This window comes from Cuculus canorus, chromosome 1 (assembly GCF_017976375.1).
Source record: "Cuculus canorus isolate bCucCan1 chromosome 1, bCucCan1.pri, whole genome shotgun sequence".
Lineage (NCBI taxonomy): Eukaryota > Metazoa > Chordata > Aves > Cuculiformes > Cuculidae > Cuculus > Cuculus canorus.
In genome coordinates this window covers 26,934,579-26,958,407 of record NC_071401.1, presented here as the reverse complement: position 1 = coordinate 26,958,407, position 23,829 = coordinate 26,934,579, and the positions used below count along the sequence as shown (strand labels likewise).

At 42.8% G+C, this 23,829-nt stretch overlaps 1 protein-coding gene across 2 annotated transcripts in view; it reads right to left on the bottom strand.

The window, feature by feature from the left end:
* Positions 1–23,099, bottom strand: part of FREM2 (FRAS1 related extracellular matrix 2) — a 126,703-nt gene extending 103,604 nt beyond the window's left edge. For both annotated transcript variants that reach the window (XM_054054736.1, XM_054054744.1), the window contains exons 1-2: positions 17,922–23,099; positions 12,334–12,423 (exon numbers count right to left, since the gene is read on the bottom strand). In XM_054054736.1, the coding sequence (XP_053910711.1) occupies positions 12,334–12,423; positions 17,922–23,064 (5,233 nt within the window). In that variant the 5' untranslated portion in view covers positions 23,065–23,099. The remainder of the gene's footprint in view (positions 1–12,333; positions 12,424–17,921) is intronic.
* Between the last annotated feature and the right edge of the window lie 730 nt (positions 23,100–23,829).

Here is a 23,829-nt window from a genome sequence, read left to right as displayed (position 1 = left end):
TCTGCTATACTTGTATGACATACTACTAAATGACCCTACGCCTATTTTCAAGTGGAGGAAAAAATGAGAGCTATATGAGAATATATGGACTCACAGGCTGGCTGATATGTCCCAATGCTGAGAATGACACATTCTCATTTTTAGGACCCCTCAACCACTGCACTCCATAGCTCAAATTTAATACCTGAACACTTTCTATTCCAGATACTCTGAAGGGTAAGAATTCTTCCTCTCGGGATACATTCAGGAGGGACAAGTGTTGAGTTTTTTTCCCCCAGGTTTTTTTAATGGTGGCAAAATAGTGCCAAACGCAATGCTTTCCTTTGTCTAAATTCAACTTGCCACTGATGTACAAACAACAGGACCCTGCAGGAGCACAAGGCATCCCTCTACCCCTAGCTGATCTAATCATCTGATAGCTATCCAATTAGCTCTCAGCTCTCAATGATTCTTGGTACAGCCATGCTACGGAAGCAAGCAGGGGGAAGGAAAAGGACAGGGAAAGTTAAAAAAAAAGTTTGGAGACGGAGATGGGAGGGCAGAGAGCAGGGAACTTAACTGGACAATCCTAGGCACAGGCATAAGTGGAAAATCCTATGGACCAGGGAAAAAAGGGAGCCAGGCTTTCAGAGGAGAGAAGATCATGAAGGAAAAGAAAAGGCCCAGAAGGGTCTGGTTTGGATGCAGTGGGGCAGGAAGCCTGACCTGTGACAACAGTGAAGTTACTCATTCCACACAAAATGACTCCACTTCAATGAGGGGGATTCAGCTCACGTTTCCTATAGCCTAAAGGCTACAGCAGTTATGTAGGAAATATCTAGTTAAGCTTCTTCAGGCAGCAGTGAAAATTGAGCACAGGTCTCAAGTATCAGCAGTGAATATATTACAATATCCATCAACTTGTTAAGTAAAAGTGAGACACTGGCAATCTCATGTCCATTCATATGTTTAGTGTAATGCCCAATTCAGTCAACAAACTTGAAAATGTTTACTTCACCAGATGACCTATAAATCTTGCCAGTGCTGAAAGCTGTCCTGTTTAATACTCATGTGATTTATGCAATTCTAAGTACACATGAAAAGGGAAATAATGGGAAAAAATGGATAAGAATTCAGAGCAATTGCTCCTGTGCCACATCTAAATCTACTCACGTTTGAGGTGCCTCTAATTTTGTCATTGGTTATGGAGGGATCCTAAATTTATTATGACTATAAATTCAGCACTTTGAAGACCTCTACTGATTAGGACAAATCCAGGAAATAATCCCACTCAAAGCGTCTGCTACAGAAGTTCTGTCTTTTGAATTTTAAACATACAATACTTCATCACCTATCCCGGAGGAAGAAGCTGAGGGTGATGACTAGTTTTCTTTTCCTTAGGATCTTATATCTCTATTCAAAAGATTCTCAGTGCAGTTCTCTCAGTAGGAACATATTTGAGCACACAGTACTACAAGTCCTCTACTGAAATGATGAGTCAGCTTACAGGGCATTACTAAGATTAAACAGTGTAGACAGTGAATGAATTCAGCACAAAGCCCAGGAAAGTCTTAAAATAATATGCAGAGTACTCCAGTGTTTTGGGGTTTTTTAACTGGTTACAGTGCCTCTGGCTCATGAGCTCACATGCTCTGCCTGAAGAGGAGACATCAGAAAAAAAAATCAAATATTTTGAGTTCCTTAAAATAAAAACTTCTAGGATAAAATAGTTTTAGGGACAGCAAATAATGGCATGCTATTAGCTATGAGAATCTCATCTTCTACGACTCGCTCTTGAACATCACAGTAGTAAATGAAAAAAATATTCTTACAGATTTCACTAACGTAGGATCAAACCACAAACCTCTAGGGACAAAGAGCTTCACTGGAGGCACTGGGTTTTGAATTAGGCTCCAAATGTTTCTTTAAAGGCATCCTTACAATTCCCTCTCTAATTAACATGTTCCACCCTAACTACAAAGCTTTAAAGAGGCAGCAAGGCGTGTGGTAACTGCATTCCTACAGTCCTGAAGAAAACACACATTATACAGCAGTGACAGAAGTGCTACGTTGGTACTTAAGTTAAAAGTTACTGAGACTGGAATCCTGGCAAACATTCAGGGCAATGCTGTATCAAGCTGAATGAATTAATGTTTTACTAATTACTGGAACTTAAACAAGCTAAAATCCTTCTTCAGAAAGGAATTCTGTCTTTTCAAAGACCTTCCTAAGGGCCTACCCCTAACTGAAATTCTTCCTACTACTGAAACCAAAACCTAATTAATTAAATCTGTAAAAGAAATAGTATCTGAAGAAAACCCCAGGGAAAACACGTCACAATATACTGACTTAAGAAACTCTTATCTAAGCCAAAGCCAAACAAAAATCAACACAGGTCAAATTAATTAATTAATTTACTTTAACAGGATTTTCACTCTAGTTGTATTACTCCTGGCTCTTAACTTCTTCTTCGTAAACTCTTCAACACCAACTATAAAGAACAGGTTACATAACAGTGTGGAAAATCTGAACACCAACCAAACACAGTTTGGGCTTATGAAATAAAATTGATGTCTTCCTTTTCCCAACAAGTACACAAAGAGGTCGATAAGTCAACAATGGACCTTATATTGTAAGATTTTGCGAAGCAAACAGAATAAATGAGTATTCTTGTAACCTTCTTTTCCAGCAGAATTGCTTTTCAGCCTGCAGAAAGCCTACATGTGTTATGCTTTGCAAGAAGAGGTCATAAGAGATATCTCCAAGCATATTGCACTTCTAACTCCCACAGGTAAACTCCAAAGAAAGTTCATTGCCTTGAACTAGCTCCCCTGTGCTGCTAAAGGGATGCTAAACCAGCAGACATCTAAACTTTTTGCTCTGGCTAATGTTCATTATAACCGTTTGCTATTAGAAAGGCTATGTATGCATATTAGATCCCTTTTCTTCAAGCAGACTTCTAATGCCCCATCACTCAATGGTTATATGAAGTTTCAGTTTCAGCACATTCCCAATGCCTACCAGCCGACAGCAACAATTTGGCAAATGCAATTGAAATACATGAGGTAAAACAACTAAGCTTTTCATTTAAGATCCAGAACACGCAGTAAAATCCACCACGTCTCTCCTGATACGTGGCTACACTCAAGAGAGTATATTACAACAGTGAGAATGTTGTAAATTACGATGCACAAATTGTAAAAATTTGATGACAACGTATACCTTAGTTACCTTTTCTTCATTTTTAATTCAATTTGACTCTTAGTGTATATCCATATGTTAAGACACATTAACTTTTCTTGGTGGAAAACTGTTACATCTCTGCAGTTTCTTTCAGACCTGTTTCTCTCTCTTGTATAAACAATAACCTAATTTTTAAAGAAATCAAGACATTTCTTTAGAAACATTTCATCTACTGACCAAGTCAACCTTTATGGGAACTTCTGTGACTCCACTGGCAAGTGGAGTGAAAAATGCTAAACTCATCCTGAGGGGTATTTTGAATCTCTCAGTGAAAACAGGCTGGGAAATGAAACAAGCTGAACTGTTGTGAGCAGGGTTCCTCGACAGCCGGCAGTGTCCCTTCTCTCGTTTTGTTCTCCTCTAGACCTCTTTAGTCTATTTGAATCAAAAATATTTGCAACCTACAACCAGTATAATTCCACAGGCTTATTACAGCTCACTTTAGGAATTAGTGTGTTTCTGCAGGTTCTCATGTCACTGACAATCAGTGTTACTCCTGAGAGTTCTCAATTCTTCCACTTAAGCGTTAGTGTGTCTCCTTAATCCCTTTAATTCTTGGATTTTGACCTAATTTTACTGCTCACTGTCATGCTTCTTTAGCTGCTAGTTGGGTCTTATAATGCATCATAAGAATATAAAAGCTAAATGGTGGATTATTCTTAAGTAAAAAGCCTACTAAGTACTCATAGTGTTATATTGAGCATTATCTCCCTTGACTCTCACTGGACCAGATCAAATGAAACCAATGGCACTATTAAGCTTGGTAAAGGAAGCAAGATTCAGCTCCAAAAGCTGAAATGGTCACTTTTGTTGCGAATACAGTGTTCTTTAAAAGTGTGATTATTCAGCAAGTGATGTCAGCTTGAAACTAGGAAAGTATATATCAACATGTGATGGTGTGAAGAGATTTCCTTTCTATCCAACCAACCCAGCAGCAAGAATGCTCATTCTGCATGGAAGACAAGACTATTAGCACTGACTTCAATGAGAACTGGAACCAAAATCTACCCACCTTAAACCAAGATCTAAACCAGCAGTTTAAGGATTATTCTGGAATGCACTCTTTCAGACATTTTATTTTATGTGGAACATAGAACATATTAGCAAGAACAGAGAAATACAGCAGGGAAAAAAGCGAGGAGGAGCACACAGAAAAAAGGAGGATTTGTTGGCCCTGTGGTAACAGTACTTATAGAATCATAGAATCATAGAATAGCTTGGTTTTCCTGTGTCCACTGCTGTGGTTACTCCATCATAGAAAGCCATTAGGTTGGTCATACAGGACGTGCCACTGGTACTTAGTTGGACAGTGGAACACCAGAGTCCTAGCTATGTTCAGAAATGTATTTAAGAGTTCATATATACAGGAGACCAACAGAACATGAATAAAAAATGGGCATAATATAAGTCAGGGCACATTATGGGGAGTGTGGGTTCAAATCCTCTGAAATAAAGGAAGAAACTGCATCCGAATCTTCCATATTAGGACAAACCACCCTAACTTCTGTATAGAAAGCAACTCAAAATACAACTGCCTCTCCTTTCCTAATCCAGTACCTAAAACCACCCCTTCAATTATACTGCTTTCCTTTTGTTAAAAACTCTCTCAGCCACTCCTCATACAGGAGGTGCTCCAGCCCTCTGATCATCTTTGTAGCCCTCCTCCAGACCCGTTCCAACAGTTCCATATCCTTCTTATGTTGAGGATTCCAGAACCAGACACAATACTCCAGATGAGGTCTCACATGAGAGGATTAGAGGGGCAGAATCACCTCCCTCAACCTGCTGGCCATGCTTCTTTTGATGCAGCCCAGGATATGGTTGGCCTTCTGGGCTGAGAGCACGCATTGTTGGCTCATGTTCAGCTTCTCATCAATGAACAGCCCCAAGTCCTTCTCAACAGGACTGCTCTCAACCACATCATCCTCCCATCCTAGAAACTGCAGATTGCCCCAACCCAGGTGTAAGACCTTGCACTTGGCCTTGTTGAACTTCCTGAGGTTCCCACAGGTCCACTTCTCCAGCTTGTCCAGGTCCGTCTGGGTGACACCCTGTCATTCTGTTGTGATAAACGCACTATTCAGCTTGGTGTCATCACCAATAATAATGGAATATTCTGGAATAATAAAGGAATCACAGAATCACAGAATCACAAGGTTGGAAAGGACCCATTGGATCATCGAGTCCAACCATTCCTAACACTCCCTAAACCATGTCCCTCAGCACTTCATCCACCCGTTCCTTAAACACCTCCAGGGAAGGCGACTCAACTACCTCCCTGGGCAGCCTGTTCCAGTACCCAATGACTCTTACTGTGAAGAATTTTTTTCTGATATCCAACCTGAACCTCCCCTGGCGGAGCTTCAGGCCATTCCCTCTTGTCCTGTCCTCTGTCACTGGAATATACTGGAATAATCCAGGATACAGAGCAGAAGAAAGCTTTGCTTTTGGTTAAAACTGCTATTTGAACCCAGATAATTAAAAACAAAAAAAAATTCTCTTGATGAACCAAACAACTACCTTTATTTCCCCTCTCCAAAACCCATTTTGTTTTATTTGGATAAAGTAAACCTTCCTTTCTATGTATATATCTGGATGATAAAGTGGTATTGAAGTTCAAAACAGAAAATTCAATCATTTCCAGCAGTCATTCTAAAATGTCTGTACAGTGAAAGCAATATAACTGGTACAGAAGACAATGAAAATCTTTCACTGAGCTGAGTAAGGCCTGTACTAGACTCCCTATATGCCCCATGTAATTACGGCTACACAAAACACATAGCTACTCCTGTATACATTAACAGATATTAATTTTGCTGTGACTTTGCAGCCACATTCATAACATCTCCATGAACTAATGTTTTATTTACAGAATGGTTTGTTTTGTTGGTGGTTTGTCTGCTTATTTGTTTGTTTTAATAAACGTAGTGTCAAACTACAATTTAATCCATTAGTAATACTTACAGTAAGAGGCGTGACAAGTAAAAAATTGCTTAGGCACCAACCTAGAGTGTATCAAAACAGCAGCAACGAGCCTGGCAACAGATCAGAATCCAATACAGCACTTGGCAAACGATGGCAAACACACCGCCAACATGTGATGCCCTCATTTTTAAGCCAAAGATAAATGTAGTTGAGGTTCCTTGCCAGGACTAGTGTGCCCAAATGCCATGTGAGAGGTCAAGCAAGGATGCTGCAAATAATTCCCAATGATATTTTACTAGTCTGCTTCTAGAACTATCTGATACTGAGTCAAAAATGTCTGTTCCTATCCTATTATTACAGCTCATCCAGGAAAACCCTCTAGTGTTATGGCTTTGAAAAGCAGCACTGATAACTGTTTTGTTTAATAACTGTACTCATGAGCGTGCTATTATTCTCTCACAAACAAATAAAGCCTATCAGAAAGGTGGAATTCCTAAAAATGTATTTTTTTATCTAGTAAAAAAGGATAACAGGTGACAAAACTATATTTCATAAACTAAATTAAAGTTTTCTTTAAGCAGTAGAACAGTGCTTCTCTAATTAACATAATTTCTCGCATAAACATACTTGGGAAAAGTCTACAAAGTTTTCCCAGAAATTAGGTTTAAAGGCTAACTCTAGGGAATTGTTCTTGAATGATTCCTGCTTCAATGGCGATTTAAACAAATCTTAGTAAAGGAAAATGCAGGCTGTGTTAAGGCATTTAGGAACCTGTAATGAAAAGTTTAAATGAGATTTAGCTAATGATGTAAATCACCAGTTTCTGCGAGCCTTGGCTTTGCAATGCTTAGGCTTTAAGTCAGAAAAGCTGCCCTAAAAGCCTGAAATAAAAAAAAAATAAACCTGTTTCATTCCTTCCCTAGTGATCCTCACATTCCTAGAACAGCCGTGAGAATGTGCCATTACTTCCCCTTTGAAATCATTTTACCCTTGAGGCACTGCACTGCAAGATACCACTTAGCTGCCCTATAAAAATAGTTTGGAGGACATCACTTAAGTACTGAGCAGAGAAGGGAGTTAGGTAAGGGAGGGACAGATTATGCTTCAATTTAGAGCTGAACAGGAAACAGGTTTCCCCCTTGCAACATCTTCTTTTGTTTTAGAATGCCCCAGGCCCAAATCAGCATTGTCTCACTTTTTCCTTGAAAAAGGTAAATTTAATGGAACTGACTCTGTAATGCAAAAACCGTTAGTATGGCACCAGCCTCTTGCAACAAAAGATAATGCCGAATATAACACATAACACAAATTTCTGCCATAGGTGATGCTTCCTTAAGCTCCAGAAGACAGACAGGGTAGGAGGAGAAGCAAGCAAGGCATACCACTGCGACAACGGCACTAGCTAAGCAACAAGCAGGGCAAGAACAAGGTCATATTTTTTAATTTTTTTTTAACAGATCACCGTTTAGAAAAGATGAACATTCCTTCCCTGACTTTACAGGGTCTGAACTTGAATATTGCAAAGTTATCCTCATTACCTAAAGAGAAAAAAGATTTTTTCTTACGTGAAGCAAAAATGAAGAAAATAGTAGACCTTCACAGAGAAGCTCTGGCATGCAGAGTACTGCTGCAGTACTGCCATCTCAGTCCCAATACCCATTGCTTGGCAAGGGAACATATTTGACTCTGATACAGCTTCTGGAAGTATGGGATCTGAGCTGGAGTTTGAGTATAGTTCCAGCTTTGAAGTATGTTTGTTTTATTCTACACAATCAGTAGAATCTGGCCAAAAATTTGCCTTAAACCAGTTCAACCAGTTTCACATTATTCAAAACTGCACAATTAAGGAGAAAATATCTTCTACAGTTTGGATAGGTGGGCATTTAGATCCATATTCTTACTCAATTACTATGACTTACTACAGTGGTATTATAAAAAAAAACAGAAAAGCAGGGCATAAAGGGAAGGTAAACAACAGACTTTAGTTTTAATTTTATTCTCAGTGCTAGTTTCTCATGTGAGGAGTAAAAATACCCCAGACAACTCATAAGAGACGTAGCATAAAATCATAGCATGCAGTTTTCTGAAAAAGGCACAAGAGCTCAACATGCTGGAGTTAATTTCCGTGTCAATTTTCATTCCACACAGATTAGGCCACTTTCATAGCTGAAGCACCAACTCCATCCATACATTTGGCAGTGACATAGATATCCTTTTTCCCTGAGCTTTCAGGAATATGTAGTTGCTGCAGACACTGCGGTTTCTCATTAAGTTTATCAGATTTAAGTTACTCTGTGAGCCTTTTTTTCACTAATTAAACAGCTCAAGCATTTTCAGCTGGGTCTTTTTTTCCTCTCTAGTCAGCCTCTCAGTAGTGTGCAAATCTTCACACCACAAATATATCCAGCAGTTCAACTATCAGTCTGAGTTTCCATTCTTTTACTTCCCCACAAGAAAAAAAAAAAAGAAATCCATTTTCCCTGCCTTCCGGTAGCATCAGTGGATTAAGAATTTCATAATTTAAATATTAGGATTCACCACTGCCACATGTTTACACTTGCTAAGCAGAGCTGTTTCTCCACCTTGTTAATGGAATGCAGAGGCTATTTCTGAGGAAAAAGATTGAACTGAGACTATTTCACAATGTTTATGAAAAAGAAAAATCCATACTTTCTTCAAGGTTTTGCTAAAATAGACTCAACACATTTTCAGTATCAACAGCATCACATGATCTTTTAAACATAAAAACTCAAAACCAAACAGAAACTAGTAATATGAATGACAGTTATTTTCTTCCAGAACGTCACAAAGCTAACTCATCAGCATCCAATACATTATAGTGTCTTTATGGTCTAAGTATAACAGAAATATAAAGGCTCACTCACTTTAAAGCAGATAATCTTGAGGCTAAATCCTTAAAGGTGAAGAATTAAAACTTTTTCTACCTTAAAAAAATATTAACACTGATAAATAACTGAATTGTATTTAATGTATTTCACTTTTTAATTACTTTTATTAAACAAGCCATTTAAAGCCAGGAAAGAGCTACAGTCATGCATATGTATGTAACCAATGCTGACAACAAGACTCTTTCACAGCTTAAAACCTCAACCAATTCTCCTATTTATTTAGATGGTAGATTTGTCTCTTAGTGAGTAAGAAAACAAGTCTGTCGCATATTTCATATCATTGGACCCGAGGTCACCATTTGATACGCAGCATGGCACTCACCTTACTCCTGCTGTAGGAAACCGAGCAGGAAAGGGGCCACAAGCTCTCAGACTGTTGACTCGACTCATTTCCTCTCACTCATTCACCTAGCCTGCTGTTGCTCTAAGTTGCTTAACCCAAACGCTAGCCGCATATAAGAGAATAAACACAATTCAAGATCCACAACAAAACCCACATTGGAGCAGTCTGATGACTCTCGTATTTAGCCTTCATGTAACAGCCTGAGGTAACAGACTTGGGCACCAATCAGACTAGCACTTTTAAGAGACCAACACATGATCTCTTAAATCATGGTATAAGAAGTGAGGCACATGAACCATCAAAAGACGGGGCTAGAGAAAATCATGCTCTTTTTTCTCCTATTTCCAGTTCAAAGACCATGAACAAATATTTCAAGACATATAGAAGAGTATTGTACAGGCAATACTAGAGGTTATGGGGCAAAATCAACTTTCTAATTCAATGTTATTTGAAAAGAGTGGGAACTGGTGTTGTAGGTTCCCCTCACTCAGGCATGAGAGAACCGGAAGATATAAAATACCTGGGTTGCAAGATGTGCCTCAATTTAATTTTTTTTTCCTTATTTCAAATTAGCTGAAAAATATTAACACATAATCAACACTTGAAACAAATTTTGAAACCTCTCCTCATTTCAATGGGACCACTTATGGATTATTGCACAATGCAGCTTAACTAAAGTTCCACTTATATTATTTACAGCATTAGGCGCTGTGTGATAGCCATCATAAACTCATTACTACTGCAAAATTCCTGATACAGGAGACAGAAGTCTTAAGCGTGCCATTCTGCAGCCTATGTTGGTAGTCTGTGCTGCATCTTTCACTTAGATCTTGTGTTTAGTCTGCTAGAATGACTTGGCTGAAAATCAAAACCACTAAAACAATAGTCTTGGCACCAGTGAAATTCTTCCAAAGTATACCTGAGCTACAAAACACTGGCTTTGATGTCTTTCTGAAGAGGGCAGATATACAGCTATATTAAAGAGCTGGATTTTGCACCCGTGTTACAGATTTTAAAGACGCTGCTAATAAATTTGAATTAATTTACACAGACAAATATTAAGTTTTGATCACAATTTCAGCCCTTTTAAATGCAGTTTTACCACCTTGAGTCAAGCAGAAAATCAGAAATACTTTGAAATGCAACACAGCTCATTTTTCCCTGTGTCAACAGTCTCAGAAAAGCAAAGACCATCTTACTATCCTGATAAGTAGTCTGCAAGACGATAATGTTGTCACAAGTTCCAAAGGCTCTAAAAAATCAGCAAGCACCTACTTAGCATACTGATTGTTTGCATTATGAAAAATAGCATGCTGTTACAATGGACAGGCTGTTACAACTCTGCCAAGCAGAAGCAGATGTGGCAGGTCAGCTTTCCAATGAAAGAAAATTTCTTGGTATGGAGTCATAATATATTAAGTGCAATTCACTTTAACTACACAGTTCCCACTAGAAAGTGTTCAAATAGCATAGAGAGAAGCCTCAAACATTGAGTTCTCAAGGGGCAATTCAGTTTAAAGAACCAATGTTAATCAGTTCTCCGAGAGCAAATTTTTTTCATCTTTAATTACCCCCACCACAAGAAACCTCGAAACATTTCAAGACTGAGTATTTGTTCACCTACTAGAAGAACAACTTGAAAATCATGAACAATGTCACCCTGTGGTGACACCTGCCGTAAGAAAATGATGTTATTACTAGGAATATATAGCACCCATTGCTTCATTATCTTTACATTTCTCTTACCTGTATCTCAGTTAAAAGAAAACATTTAAGGAAAATAATTGTTAAAAATTATTCTCTCGCTGCTTGTTCTCTGATATAGTAAAGATTTGCAAAGACATTTTCAAAAGTTTCTAGAGGTACTGTCTCTTCTATGCTTATTCAGCACAATGAACAGGAGAACATGCTTTAATATTCCACTCCTAGCAATGGGAAATGATGACAAAACTGTCCACTCCATGACAGACAGGACAAATCCTTGTTTACTGATCTTAATACTATTAATTGACTGTGTTTCTTGTGAAATAGTAACACAAGCTGAGTACATGAGCTGAAATAATCTAACCTGAAGCACTTTTTCTAAGGGGTATTTCAAATTAGCTAATAACATTAACTCACAAATACTCATAGAGCTATATATCACATATGAAAAAAGGTACTGAAGTAACATAAACTAGCTATCTGTTACCACACACAAAAATATCTACATTTAGGAGTATCCACATTAAGTACAGACTTTGGATGGGAAAAAAGGCCTGTTAATGTGTTTTGTTTACCCTTTGAACTGCTCTTTATATGTTTTTTAAAAACAAATGAACAAAACCTTAATATTTTTTCCTTAATGACTATATGACAGTGGTCTCAATTTAGTTTTATTCTTTCCTTTTGTATCCTCCAAAATCCTGCAAAATAACATTAGTCAGGTGAATTCACATCAGTGACCTTAGAAAGATCTTGGACAAGCCATTGAGGATTTGGTTATGTTAGAATCAGAACTTGAACTCTACACAACACGTACATCAGAAAAAATGCATCCATACGAATAGACTTATAGCTGGAACCTTTAAAGAGGTAGGCAACCATAACTGTAAATCAAAATCTAGGAAGTTTCTCAAGATAAAAGACTTACGAGAATATGTGTAAAGAGCCTGAATAGGGAATAGAAAGGTAAAACTACAGAAAGACCAGGTATCAGAGGAGACTTAGAGAATTTATTTCCTTGCTAGAATAGGTTGAATGTTTTTTCATTAGACGCTATTGCCATTTCATCAACTTTTCACAATATGGGAAAGTCACAACAAAAATCCTATTCCAGCAGGTAACGTGGATTTCCATGAGTTAAATTCAGTGTTCTTAAACTCGCAAAGTATACTTAAAGTATACTCCTCATCTTTCAAGAACAAGAAAAGCACAGATCTCATGAGTACTCACCACCATCTTCAACCATGAAATGAAAAATGTCACTGGTGGCATTGTCACCCCCTCGTAAAACATAGCATATCTTCATATCATCAATATCAGCTGGAAAGAGGAAAAATAGATTTTATTTTAAATGCTGAAGGTAGGAAATTTTTTTTACAGAAAATCTTGACACGTAATAGTTTAGCTTCACCAGAGAGAGGTTAAGGTTCTCCAGCAGAGCTCAGACACACAGTACTAACAGCACTGAAGTTTTACAGACACCACTCATTCTCTCTCCCTCTACCTTCCCTCCCCAGTGCCCTCTTTCTTTCTAGATGTATTTACAAAACCAAACTTGAACGGAAATGTAGAAACATAGGCTCAACAGTCAGAACTAGTTCATACTTTTAGTTGTGCATTTTCTTAAACAGAGGTGTATCTCCACTAATATATTAATTGCTGCCAGTTGAAGAACAGACAATCTGTAGCCAAAATGAGAGCAAACCCCAAGGTATTTTCTATGCTAAGTTCTACCCTTCATTCAAGAGGCAAGACAAATTAGTCCACGGGACCCCACCCACCCTGCCTCTAGAACTAGATTAGTTCTGGCATGTGGTCTCTCTCTAGGAGGGAATACCTCTACACATTCTGCAATAGAGAGATCACAATCTCTTTAGTCTCCTCCACCTCCTCCACCTCTCTCCTCTTGCCCTCTCCACCAGACCACACTTCCTATCGGCATACTTTCAAATGATATGTCATATAATCTATGCGAACTGCCACAAATTGTGCTCATACACTTACAGTGATTGACTGTTTAAAGAACCCAAGCATTAGACAGACAAGACTTCAGTAAGAAAAAAATCAAAGCACAATTTTGAATCATCGATTGCAATAAGGAAAGGTAGTAAAATGTTAACAAATATTGATTAATGTTGTGTTTTCTGGCTTCTTTGTGCAGTGATGAGAAACACATTACACATGAAAACTATTTTATCACTTTCTTTGAAAGATTTCTGTTAGTAAAAATCCATGTCTGATACTTTTTTTAAGAAAAAGTTTTGGAAATTAATAGCACTAAGTACCACCCAAGTTCTCCTCCCATCAGCATTACTACAAAGAAGCCCAAAGCACTTTTCTTGGAGCTCCTCAAAATTCTCACTTCCAAAAGCAGGCAGACATCTTCTAGGACAAAGAATATTATCAGCAAATAGAAGTCACTGAAGAATCTCTTCCATAAATGTTTGAAAGTTAAAGATCAAAAATTCATTGGACTGTAAAAAGTATGCAAACAAACCTCTCTTCATGTAGGTGGGGCAAATAAATCTTTCATCCTGCAAACACTTACAGAACTATTCAGCTCTGCTCATATGGGTAGCCTGGGTAGCCTTACTAAAATCCATGGTTCCAACATATATATATAGAGAGAGAGATAAGCACTTGAGCCAATGTTTGCAGGACCAAGGCCACCTCATAAAAAAAAAAGAAAAAAAGCCACTTGTCATCCAAACATTTTAATTTTGCCATAAGAATTGCAAAGGAATGACCAGTTCCAGTTTTCAGTTCATTAAGAACATGTTCATAGTCACTTCAGGAATTCTACATTTTTCTTTCTACATTTCATTAGGTTATGTTAGTTATATTAAAACTTGCCTAGTTGTAAGCACAATCCATTACTGTATTATTACAGTGCCTGCTAAATGTTAATACGATATTGGAATTCTCCCACATAATTTTGAAATCCATCCAACATTATTTTCTATTAAAAAAAATTATCTCCACTAGATAGGGCATTAATTTCCTATTTAAAATTCTGCAAAAGTGATGTGGTTATTAAGGGTTACATGTATTAATGCATATTCTTTAGAAAACAAATGCACTTTACAACAGAATTCACTTGTCTCTCTGAGAACACCTGCTTGAAAAAGAAGATAAAAAGCATTATTGGGGTGAACGCTGGAAAAAATAATTGCTTGCAAAGTGTTGTACATTTGGCTGGAGAAACCATGTACAAATCTTTGGCCTCACAAGACTACATGGAGTGCTGAGACATGAATCAAGCTATATTACTGCCAAGGTAGATCCTTACTCTCCACTGTGCCTTCCCCTTCTTCCTGGGTCCTCAGCACGCCCGCAGAGCTGTAGAATGGGACCTAGTCCTTACTCACAAGCTCACTCCCGTGGGGCCAGAGACTCCCAAAATGGGCTCAGGAGTCCGTCACACTTTGACCATTCAAAACATTATCCAAGCATTAGTTATCTACTCGTTATATAACAGTAAACGTCTTCAAATATGAAACACTCAGCAGTTATATAATAGACTTTACCTACTTTTAAACAAATAATTTAATCTTTTTGAATATCTACTATGAACAAATTCCAGCCAGGACTTGCAGAGATGAGTGCAGTGTGATTATGCATACACAATATTATTTGTATGTATTTTTGCCCTAGGACAGCAATAGACTAGAAATTACCATGTGGTAAGCGTTTTCTTTAAGCTTTCTCTGTATTTATTACTACAGAATTATAAATATAAAGCACAAATAAATCATAATGGGTTAAGAGTGCTCCTTTCAGGAGTAATGAATAAACTTAAGAACTACTTAATGTATTTTAAAAATATTTTATTTTGTTATTATTCCTTGCCCTTCTCTCTCACCCACTCAGATTGTTCAAAGAATTCAATATAAAAGAATAAGAAGTACTAACTATTTGCAGTATTTGGGGACCTTCTACCAAGAAGTTAATTCTTCCACACTCTAATACTCGCTTTGAGCAACCCCAGCCCTATGAGCCTCATATTACCTATTGTACTTGTAGCAGAAATATTTGATGTTACTAGTTAGAAATTCCCATGCTGATTATTCCTGAATAAAATACACAACAAATATCCAAGACACACTATATTCTGCGCCACCACATTTTGACAGGAGGCTTTTAACTTATCATGAAAGCTAAGCTAATTTCCTTTCCAGCATTTGACAAAAGTTTTGTTGGCAGATATTGAAAAGCAATCCCAAGCATAAGTCAGAAAGCTGTTTGCTAAACAATCACTTTGTCCCGTCCTTCAGTTACAGGTAATCTCAAAAAAATAGACTGCTGAAGCTGCTGGTACAAAATGAATCTTGTTTCATCAGTGTTACTTCACTCAAAGCCATCAGGCTGTGTGCTCATACAACCACAGACCAAATCCAAGGAATGCTGGGCTAAGGTGGTAGACTATTAGGATGGACTTCACAAACTACTGAGCAGCTCAAAATTCACCTGCACGTGACCCCAGAAAGCCTCATCTGACTTCAAAGTTGGCCCACTAGGGGTTGGACCAAATAACCTCCAGAGGTCCCTTACAACATAAATTGGAAGACTGTAAAGATGTTTTACAAGCCCTATCAGGACCCACACGTGTTAATGAAACTGGAACTGTTCAGCATTTGATAAGAGGTAGCCCCACATGGCAGGATAAGACCCCTAAAAAGGAGGGAGATCAAAACATAAAAGGAAGGCTTATAACAGCAAATCCAATAGTCAATACAGGAGCATCTCAAAATTAAAACTATTACTCGTGGCTGGTTGCAAAATCTGCAGTTACATTAGGATCATTAAGAATATGACAAAAGAGGGTCCTCGTTACTTCTGCCCTGAACATTAAACAATTATTTGTCTCAGTATAGCATAAACATAAACTACACATAAACATGCTACTCTGGATTTGACAGTGCTTTGCGCATTAATGGTAATGGGTCACAAAGAAAGGAAAACACAGAGCCCTTTTAACCATGACTTGGACTCCCAGGTTATCGTATGACTTCCAGCAAGTTATCTTTCCCTGTCCTCAGCACATATTACCCCTGTCTGAGCTTGATGCTTTCTGCCTCTCATGCAAACTTTCCAGACATCTCTTCTCCCTCAGTCCTTGACCCTGCATTCAGAAGACATTTTTATGTGTTTGCTTCATAAAATGCAAACCATTCTATAAAGCATTTAGGAAGCTGGGAAGCGAGGCACCACAGAAATAACACAGGTGCTCAGGTAGCATTTGCTCATAGAGGCCAAAGGACAAAATTATTGAAGAAATGTGTATTAGAAATAATCCAACTCAAAACAAATTAGAGTGCTTGCGTCAGTACTGCCAGGGAGGGCTGCACGCTCCTCACCCAGCTCAGGCAGCCCCAGGACATTAAGAAAGCCTGCGTGAAAGCCAGGCTGCCAGGAGAAAGCGATGTAACAAGTGCATCTGAGAAACGTATGCCTGGCCACATGGCACAGAAGAGAATGGAACGTGTACCTATCCTGACTGCACCCCTCCCCTTGAAAAAATGGGATATCACTGGACTACGCAGTCATCTGCTTTCAAGGAACATCCACCCCATAAGTCTACATTCTCCAATGTAAGACAAAAACCACTAAAAAAGTGATAATCTGTTTACTTGCTTACTCCTATTTTCTTTCACTTCTTACATATTCTGACAACAATACTCTTAATATTACTTTCAGTTCATTACTGAAGCCTCTCATTTAAGGGGTTGTGGCAGTTCCCAAAGCTTAGACATGGTTTGGTCCCTCCTTGTCCACAGTTTTGCACTAACACTGCAAAACTTAAGGCACCCTAGCCATTCGATTGTTTTCAAGATTTGATGTTTCTGACAAGAACATCATTAATGCCAACATGGGATATATACCACTATGGGCTCTGTGAAATGTAATACAGGCAATTGCAAGCGTTCATCTCTAACTTTACCACCTGCACGGCCCAGCCCATCTGAACCCCTTTAACTTTGAATGTCATGCTGTTGTGCTGTCTGTGTAATCCCCAGCTGCAAAAGGCTCTAAGAAACCTCATCTGAGTTTTATATTAATCAGCTATTAACTCACTGCAAAATAACATGGAAAATTCTCTGGAGAATAGCTAATGCTCCCCTTTCAGTTAGAAGTTACTTCATAGCCTTGTGTTGAGGCTTTATATAGGCTTTCACATAGGGCACATGTGCTTTTTGTCCTATTTATACCACTTAGTATTTCAGTTTCATGTAAAAAGTAAGTACCGCTGGCACAATTTTAAAATATTTATATTACCTTTTAATTTACCACACTTAGTGGTTAAGATTTGTGTAATTAAAGCAACAAATGCACTTGTAATATATTATTTCCCCATGTTTGGAAAATGATTTTGCTTTTACAATTAAGTGCGCTCAGACTGCATAGCAACTGATACCCAAGACCTGGTATGACCATTAGTTAATAATAGCTTGGCCACTCTTGTAGCATTTTCTAAATAGAAGTGTTTAAAGAAGGCACTCAGTCTTTAAAAATTTGGAACCAGGTGCAGCCCAATTCTGTTGTGTAAATTTCTATCACTAATAAAAAGTCCAAATTACAGTCATTTGGACCATAAGCTTTCCAAAATGAGGATGCCCCTTTATTCACTGTTTACCCAGTAGACACCTTTTGCTGTTTAAAGCTGTCACAGATGCAATAAATAACAAACAGACTGAGAAATAATTAGGCCATTATAAATGAGCTCACTGCTGGAAAGTTTCTTCCATCAATTATTGCAGAGCTTAGCACGAAAAAGGCTCTTTCCAGTGACCTAAAGAAAGCCTGGAGTACTAGAATACCTTGGGTGAAGTGGCTGATGCTATGGTTGCCTTTCCCCAGGTGGATCAGGAAGCCATGGCGTGGAGCCTCTGTGATTCTGATCTTGAGAGTAACATGCAAACTGTCCCTGTCTTCCACTTTAAGCACTTTGTTGGTAATCAGAAACCCAATGTGACCCGTGGCCAGAATGCGGAGAGTCTGAGCACCCTTGTTTATCACAATCTGAGGTACACTGTTATCCACAGCCATTATTCGAATCTTCATAGTCTGGGGTTTCCTTGTTTCAAACACAGTGTTGGGGAATACATAGAAATCGGTATGAGTGCCATCTGTAACAGTAAAGGAGAAGCTATCCTCCACTGATTCTGTGCCATCGTGTTTGTAGCTGATTAGATTTTCATTTAGATCTTGTTTAGTGAAGGTGGTGACTGGTTTGGAGCTATTGAACATGATCCGACCATGAACAGGTACTTGAGTGATGATAAATTTTAGCAATGCATCAGGCGTATCTCTGTCTTCTGCAGTCAGTTCAAATGGGGTTATCAGTTTGTATTCATTTTCACTCACCACCAGGTTATGGATTGTGACAACAGGTTTCTTATTGTCCACATCACTGATAGAAATTCGGAAAGTACGAAATACAGGGTTATAGCCGTCAGTCACCTCAAACTCAAAGCTGTCCATTTTCACCTCATCTTCTGAAGTGTGAATGTAGTAGACCTTATTGCCTGCTAAGAGGAGTTGAGTAAAAGTAGAGATGGGTACACCAGGCCGATCTGTGCATTCAAGATGACCACGAACTGGTGCTCTGGTAATAGTGAAAACTAAGTTCTCATCTGGACTATTCAGGTCACTTGTGCTAAGCAAATCAGTAGTAAGGGTTACCTTCCCTCCCTCCTTCAAAGAAACTCCTTTGCTGATTACATCTGGGAAGACAATATCAATGCTACCTATTGTCACATAAAAGTAGCGGTCAATGAGAGGATTTATTCCATCTGTCACATCAAATTTGATAAGATCACGAACTCCTTGTTGGCCAAAATGCATATATCGAATTAAGTTTCTATCCACTTCACCTTGGGTGAAGTTCATCCCCAAGGTGATATTCTCAACTCCACCTGAAGGTTTTATTCTCTGCAGGAGGCCTTGTGCTGGTCCATATCTTATAATGTATGTCAAGGTTTTATCTTCAGAATCTAGGTCAGTAGCCTTCAATATTCTGTTATGGATAGTTCTAGTTTCCCCCATTTCAATCTCCAAACCATCATTGATGGCCATTCTGGGTGTCTCATCATCTACAGGAACAACCATGATGAGTACTGTTTTCCTAACAGTATGTTTACCATCTGTGAGTTTCACCTCAAAACTGTCCTCTTTTGTCTCAGAGTCATCATGTTCGTAGAGTATATTGGAGCTCTCTGTTATCTGATCCAAAGTGAAGCTCTCCACTAGGACAGTTCCGTTGACCAGCTGATTCACAATGTGGCCGTGTCTGGGAAGTCTCGTAATTGTGAACAATAACTCATCAGGAGGGATGTCCGCATCAGCTGCATTGAGGATAGGGGTATCGATAACCAAGCTCATGCCTTCCATCACAACAAACTCTCGCATAAAGATTTCAGGCTCTTCATCATTGATTGGTATAATTACAATGGGGAAAAAGTGCCTTTGGGAAAAGTTAATGCCATCAGAACAGCGGAAAGCAAATCTGTCTTTGACAGGCTCTACACCTCTATGTATACTTTGGACATAAAATATATGCCCTTGACGAAGGTCTTTCAAAGTAAAAGCGCTTATAGCCAGACCTGCTCTGGATTTTTCAGATCCTGGGGCTGGAGAGATGTTTTCTACATACCCAGATGAGGGCTGAGCAACAATGGTGCACAATATATCATCATTAGGAGTATCCACATCTTCAGCCCTGAGATGAGCAGGAGTAATGACTCGTTTGTCACCTTCCATTACTATGAACTGCTCTCCCGCAAAAATCTCTGGGGCTTGACTGTCAACGGGAAGAATGGTCACCAAGACTGAAACTCCTTGAACAACACTGCCCCTGACGCTCCACTCCTCAGACAGGTCAGACAAAGTAAGGTTGAAGGCATCCTCTTTGGGCAGAAGGCCTATTTCACCACCAGTGTGAGCATACACCACAGCACCATCCAGCAAATCTCTCTGAGAAAATCTCTCTGCAGGCACCCCTTGGACCAAGATGTTCCCATGCTGAGGAGGATCCTCTACAATGAAGGTCAACATAAGGTCATCTGTATCCTCATCCGTGCCCTGAATGACATTAGCAGTGATTTCAGCAGCACCATTCTCCAGAACATCTAAGTAGGAACCAAGAGTGCCTGGAGGCAACCGTAGCCTAGGTACTTCATCATCAACTGGTTGCACGTTCATTTTTAGTGTGATAGGCACAAAATGAACGCCATCACTCACATCAAGCCCACAGGTATCACTGTTGGTCTCAGCTCCACTGTGCACATACACCACTCTCCCTTGCCTGATATCCTCCAGGCCAAAGACACCTCCTGGAATCAAACTGTACCCAGAAAGCTGCAACTGGCCATACTGAGGAGGCTGGGTCAGGATAAACCTGAGATGGGCAAGCTCAGTGTCTGTGTCACTGGCATCCAGCTCATTTGGACTGAGGACATGGCTGCCTCCCTCAGGCAAATTGAAGCCAGTATTAGTGATTTCAGGAGGCTGGTTATCCACAGGCTGCAGATAGATGGTGAAAGTCCCTTCAGCAGCATTGCCAGCTGCGTCTTGCACTTGATACTGGAATTGAATCAAATGAGGAGCCACTCCCAGTTCTTCCTGTGGGGGACGGTACGATATCTTGTGATGATTGATCTGGGCTTGGGTGAAGTGCGTGACTTCCACAGAGTGATCCTCAGTCAGCACGAGGGATCCAAGGCGGGCTCCGTATACATCTGGAGGGTGGTTACTGTCAGTGTCAGTGGGGGGCTGGGTTATTGTGTAGCGGAGTTCACGGTCCCCTGAATCCTGATCTGTGTAACACAAGTGCTTCCTTCGCAGTGGGGTTACTTGCTGTTCTGCAACTATTAAGTGCAGGCTGCTGCTACTGTGTAGCTCTGGGGCTAATCTGTCTATGGGATGTACTCGAATCATGAAAGTCTGTGGTCCGGAGCGGTTGGGTGGGTCATTGTCATCCTGGACTCTAAAGACAAACTGGTCCAACACAACCGCAGGGCCAGGGCTGTGAGGCCCAAAGTGGTGGTAGTAGAGACGCCCTTCCACAATGTCCTGCTGCAGCCATTCTCTCACTGGCTTTTCATAGATTATAGAGCTCCCTGCTGAACCTGCGACTCTCCTCCAAGAAAAGCTCTCATCTTCGTCCTCATCTTCCCAGTCAGGAGGTGGCTGCACTTGACGGAGCAGGAGCCGCCCAGCAGCGGGACCAGACTCTACTGTGAAGAGCAGGATGGCATCCTGTGAGTCGATGTCAGTGGCGCTAAGAGCACGGGTGGTGATGGGCACCGTTTCACCCTCAGCCATGTCCAGCCCGGTGTTAGCGTTGAGCAGGGGCGGCTGGTCATCAGTGGGCACCACAGTAATGGGGAAAAGGAACTCAACACGGTGCCGCGAGCCACCATCTTCCAGTCGCAGCACCAGATTGTCACTGAGCGGAGACTCACTGCCGTCATGCTGGTAGATGACCCGGCCTGCCGCCAGCTCGGCCACTGTGAAGTGTTTACGAGGGGCAGCAGGTTCTGGGGTGTCGTCCAGCAGAGTAAGGTGGCCGTGCCTCAGCCCTGCCACCACACTCACCCTCACCTGCTCAAGGTCATCCTCATCGCTGATGACCAGGTTGGGGCTGGGACCGGGGCCTGAGAGAGGCCGTGACTGCCCCTCATAGAGCAGGAGGCCGGTGTTGCGAGTCACAACGGGTGCCAGGGTGTTCATGGGCTTCACCACAATCACAAAGGCAAAGGGCTCTGAGGCAGCACCCTCGGGGTCCAACACTTCCAGCTCGAGCTCAAAGAGCCGCTCCCGATCGGAGTCCTCCACGGGTGGCTGGTAGGCGATGCGCAGCTCCCTCACGTCCCGCTGGCTGAAGGAGGAGATGGGCAAGCTCCGGTCATCCGTGCTGACCATGTGCCCCTGGCCAGGGCCGAAGGGCGAAGTGATGTTGAAGAGCAGCAGATCTGGCGGCGTCTCGGCATCCTCAGCCGCCAGCATGTCCGGCGTGAGGGCGGTGAGGACGAACTGGTCCACCTCCATCATGAGCATGGCCAAGAAGCTGGGCTTGGGGGCCACGTTCTCGCTCCCAGCCCGGATCCGCACCAGCACCTGGAAGTACTCGCGCTTCAGCAGCGCCCCGGCGCCCGCCGCCTCCCGCAGCTCGGCCACCAGCGGCACCAGGTCGCGGTTGGGGGACCCGCCGGCCGCCGTGTGCCGGTAGCGCAGCCCCAGCCGCAGGAACTCCTCGCAGTCCCACATGGAGTCTGGCATCGGGACACCGCCCGCCGCTTCCCCGCCCGCCGCCGCCGCCGCCGCGGGGATCCCCACGATCTCCCCGTAGCGGGGCAGCCCGGCCAGCGGCGGCAGCAGCCCCACGCGGCAGCGCTGTCGGCCCGGCTCGAAGGCGAACTCCAGGCTGCGCGCGTCCAGCGGGCTGCTGGTGCCCCGCAGGCGCTCCACGACGAGGGGCAGGTTGCGGGTGACGATCTCCAGCTGCGTGAACAGCACCTCCACCTGCAGCGCCAGCGGCAGCACCAGCGCGCGGCTCGCCGAGTCGTAGCGCAGCTGCAGTCGCACGCGGTCGCGGGCGGGGCTGCGGCCGCCCAGGTGCCAGTACCGCACCTCGCGGGGGCCGAAGTCGCAGGGGAAGCGCCGGGGGCTCAGGCGGCCCGGCCGCTGCCACAGCGGGTCCTCGTCCAGCACGGTGAGGTGGCAGCGGTCCCCCGGCTGCACCCGCAGCACCAGGTCCCTCGCGGGGTCCAGCCAGGCGGAGCGCCCCAGCGGCACCCGCAGCCCGCGGTTGGCCACCACGACGGCGGCCGCCTCCGGCTCCCACGGCGAGGACGCGGCGGCGCTGCCCGGCTGCGGCTCGCCGAGCCCCGCGCAGCCGGCCAGCAGCAGCAAGCCGGCCAGCAGCCGCCGCGGCGCGGCGGGGAGAGCCGCTCGCATCATCCTCGCTGGGCAGAGCGAAGCGCCGGGAGCTCCCGCAGCCGCGCACACGCCGCGCTCTGAGCGCTCCGCAGGGAGCCCCGCCGCGCCCCCCGCGCCTCCGAGCGTCCAACGGGAGCCCGCGGGGGGCGAGCCTATCGGGAGCGATTGGACGCAGCCGCTTGCCAATCCCGCGAGCCCGAGCGGGGACAGCCGCCCCCTCCCTCCTCCCGGCCCATCGACAGGTTGACGAGGAGGAGGCGCCGAGAGAGCGGCTCTGGCTGTGCGGGAACGGGGGGGCACGGGGAGGCGAGGGTCACGGGTCGCCTTGCTGTCAGCCACCTCGGGAGCGGCGCCGCCGAGACCCCGTGTCGGGGAGGGCCGCGGAGGAGCGCACCCTGCCCGCAGCGGAGCGCAGCCTGCCCCGCACCGAGCCTCCCGCCCCGGACCGGACCGGGCTCTGCAGAGCTGCAGCGGGGTTGGTTCCCTCCCTCCCCGGAGCGGGTCTGGCTCCGCGGGGCTGAGTTGCAGCAGGGTTCCCTCCCTCCCCGGAGCGGGTCTGGCTCCGCGGGGCAGAGTTGCAGCGGGATTCCCTCCCTCCCTGGCTCGGATGTGGCTCTGCGGGGCAGAGCTGCAGAGAGTTTCCTCTCCCCGCAGGGTGCGGGGCGACAGCGGTGGCCCGTGGCTGCCTGAGCGCCGGGACAGGTTAAGGGGAGAGAATGGGACGAAGGAAACGCGAGGAGAAGCGCCCGGGGCTGCCGCCGGGGTGGTGCGGCACTGCCCGCCCAC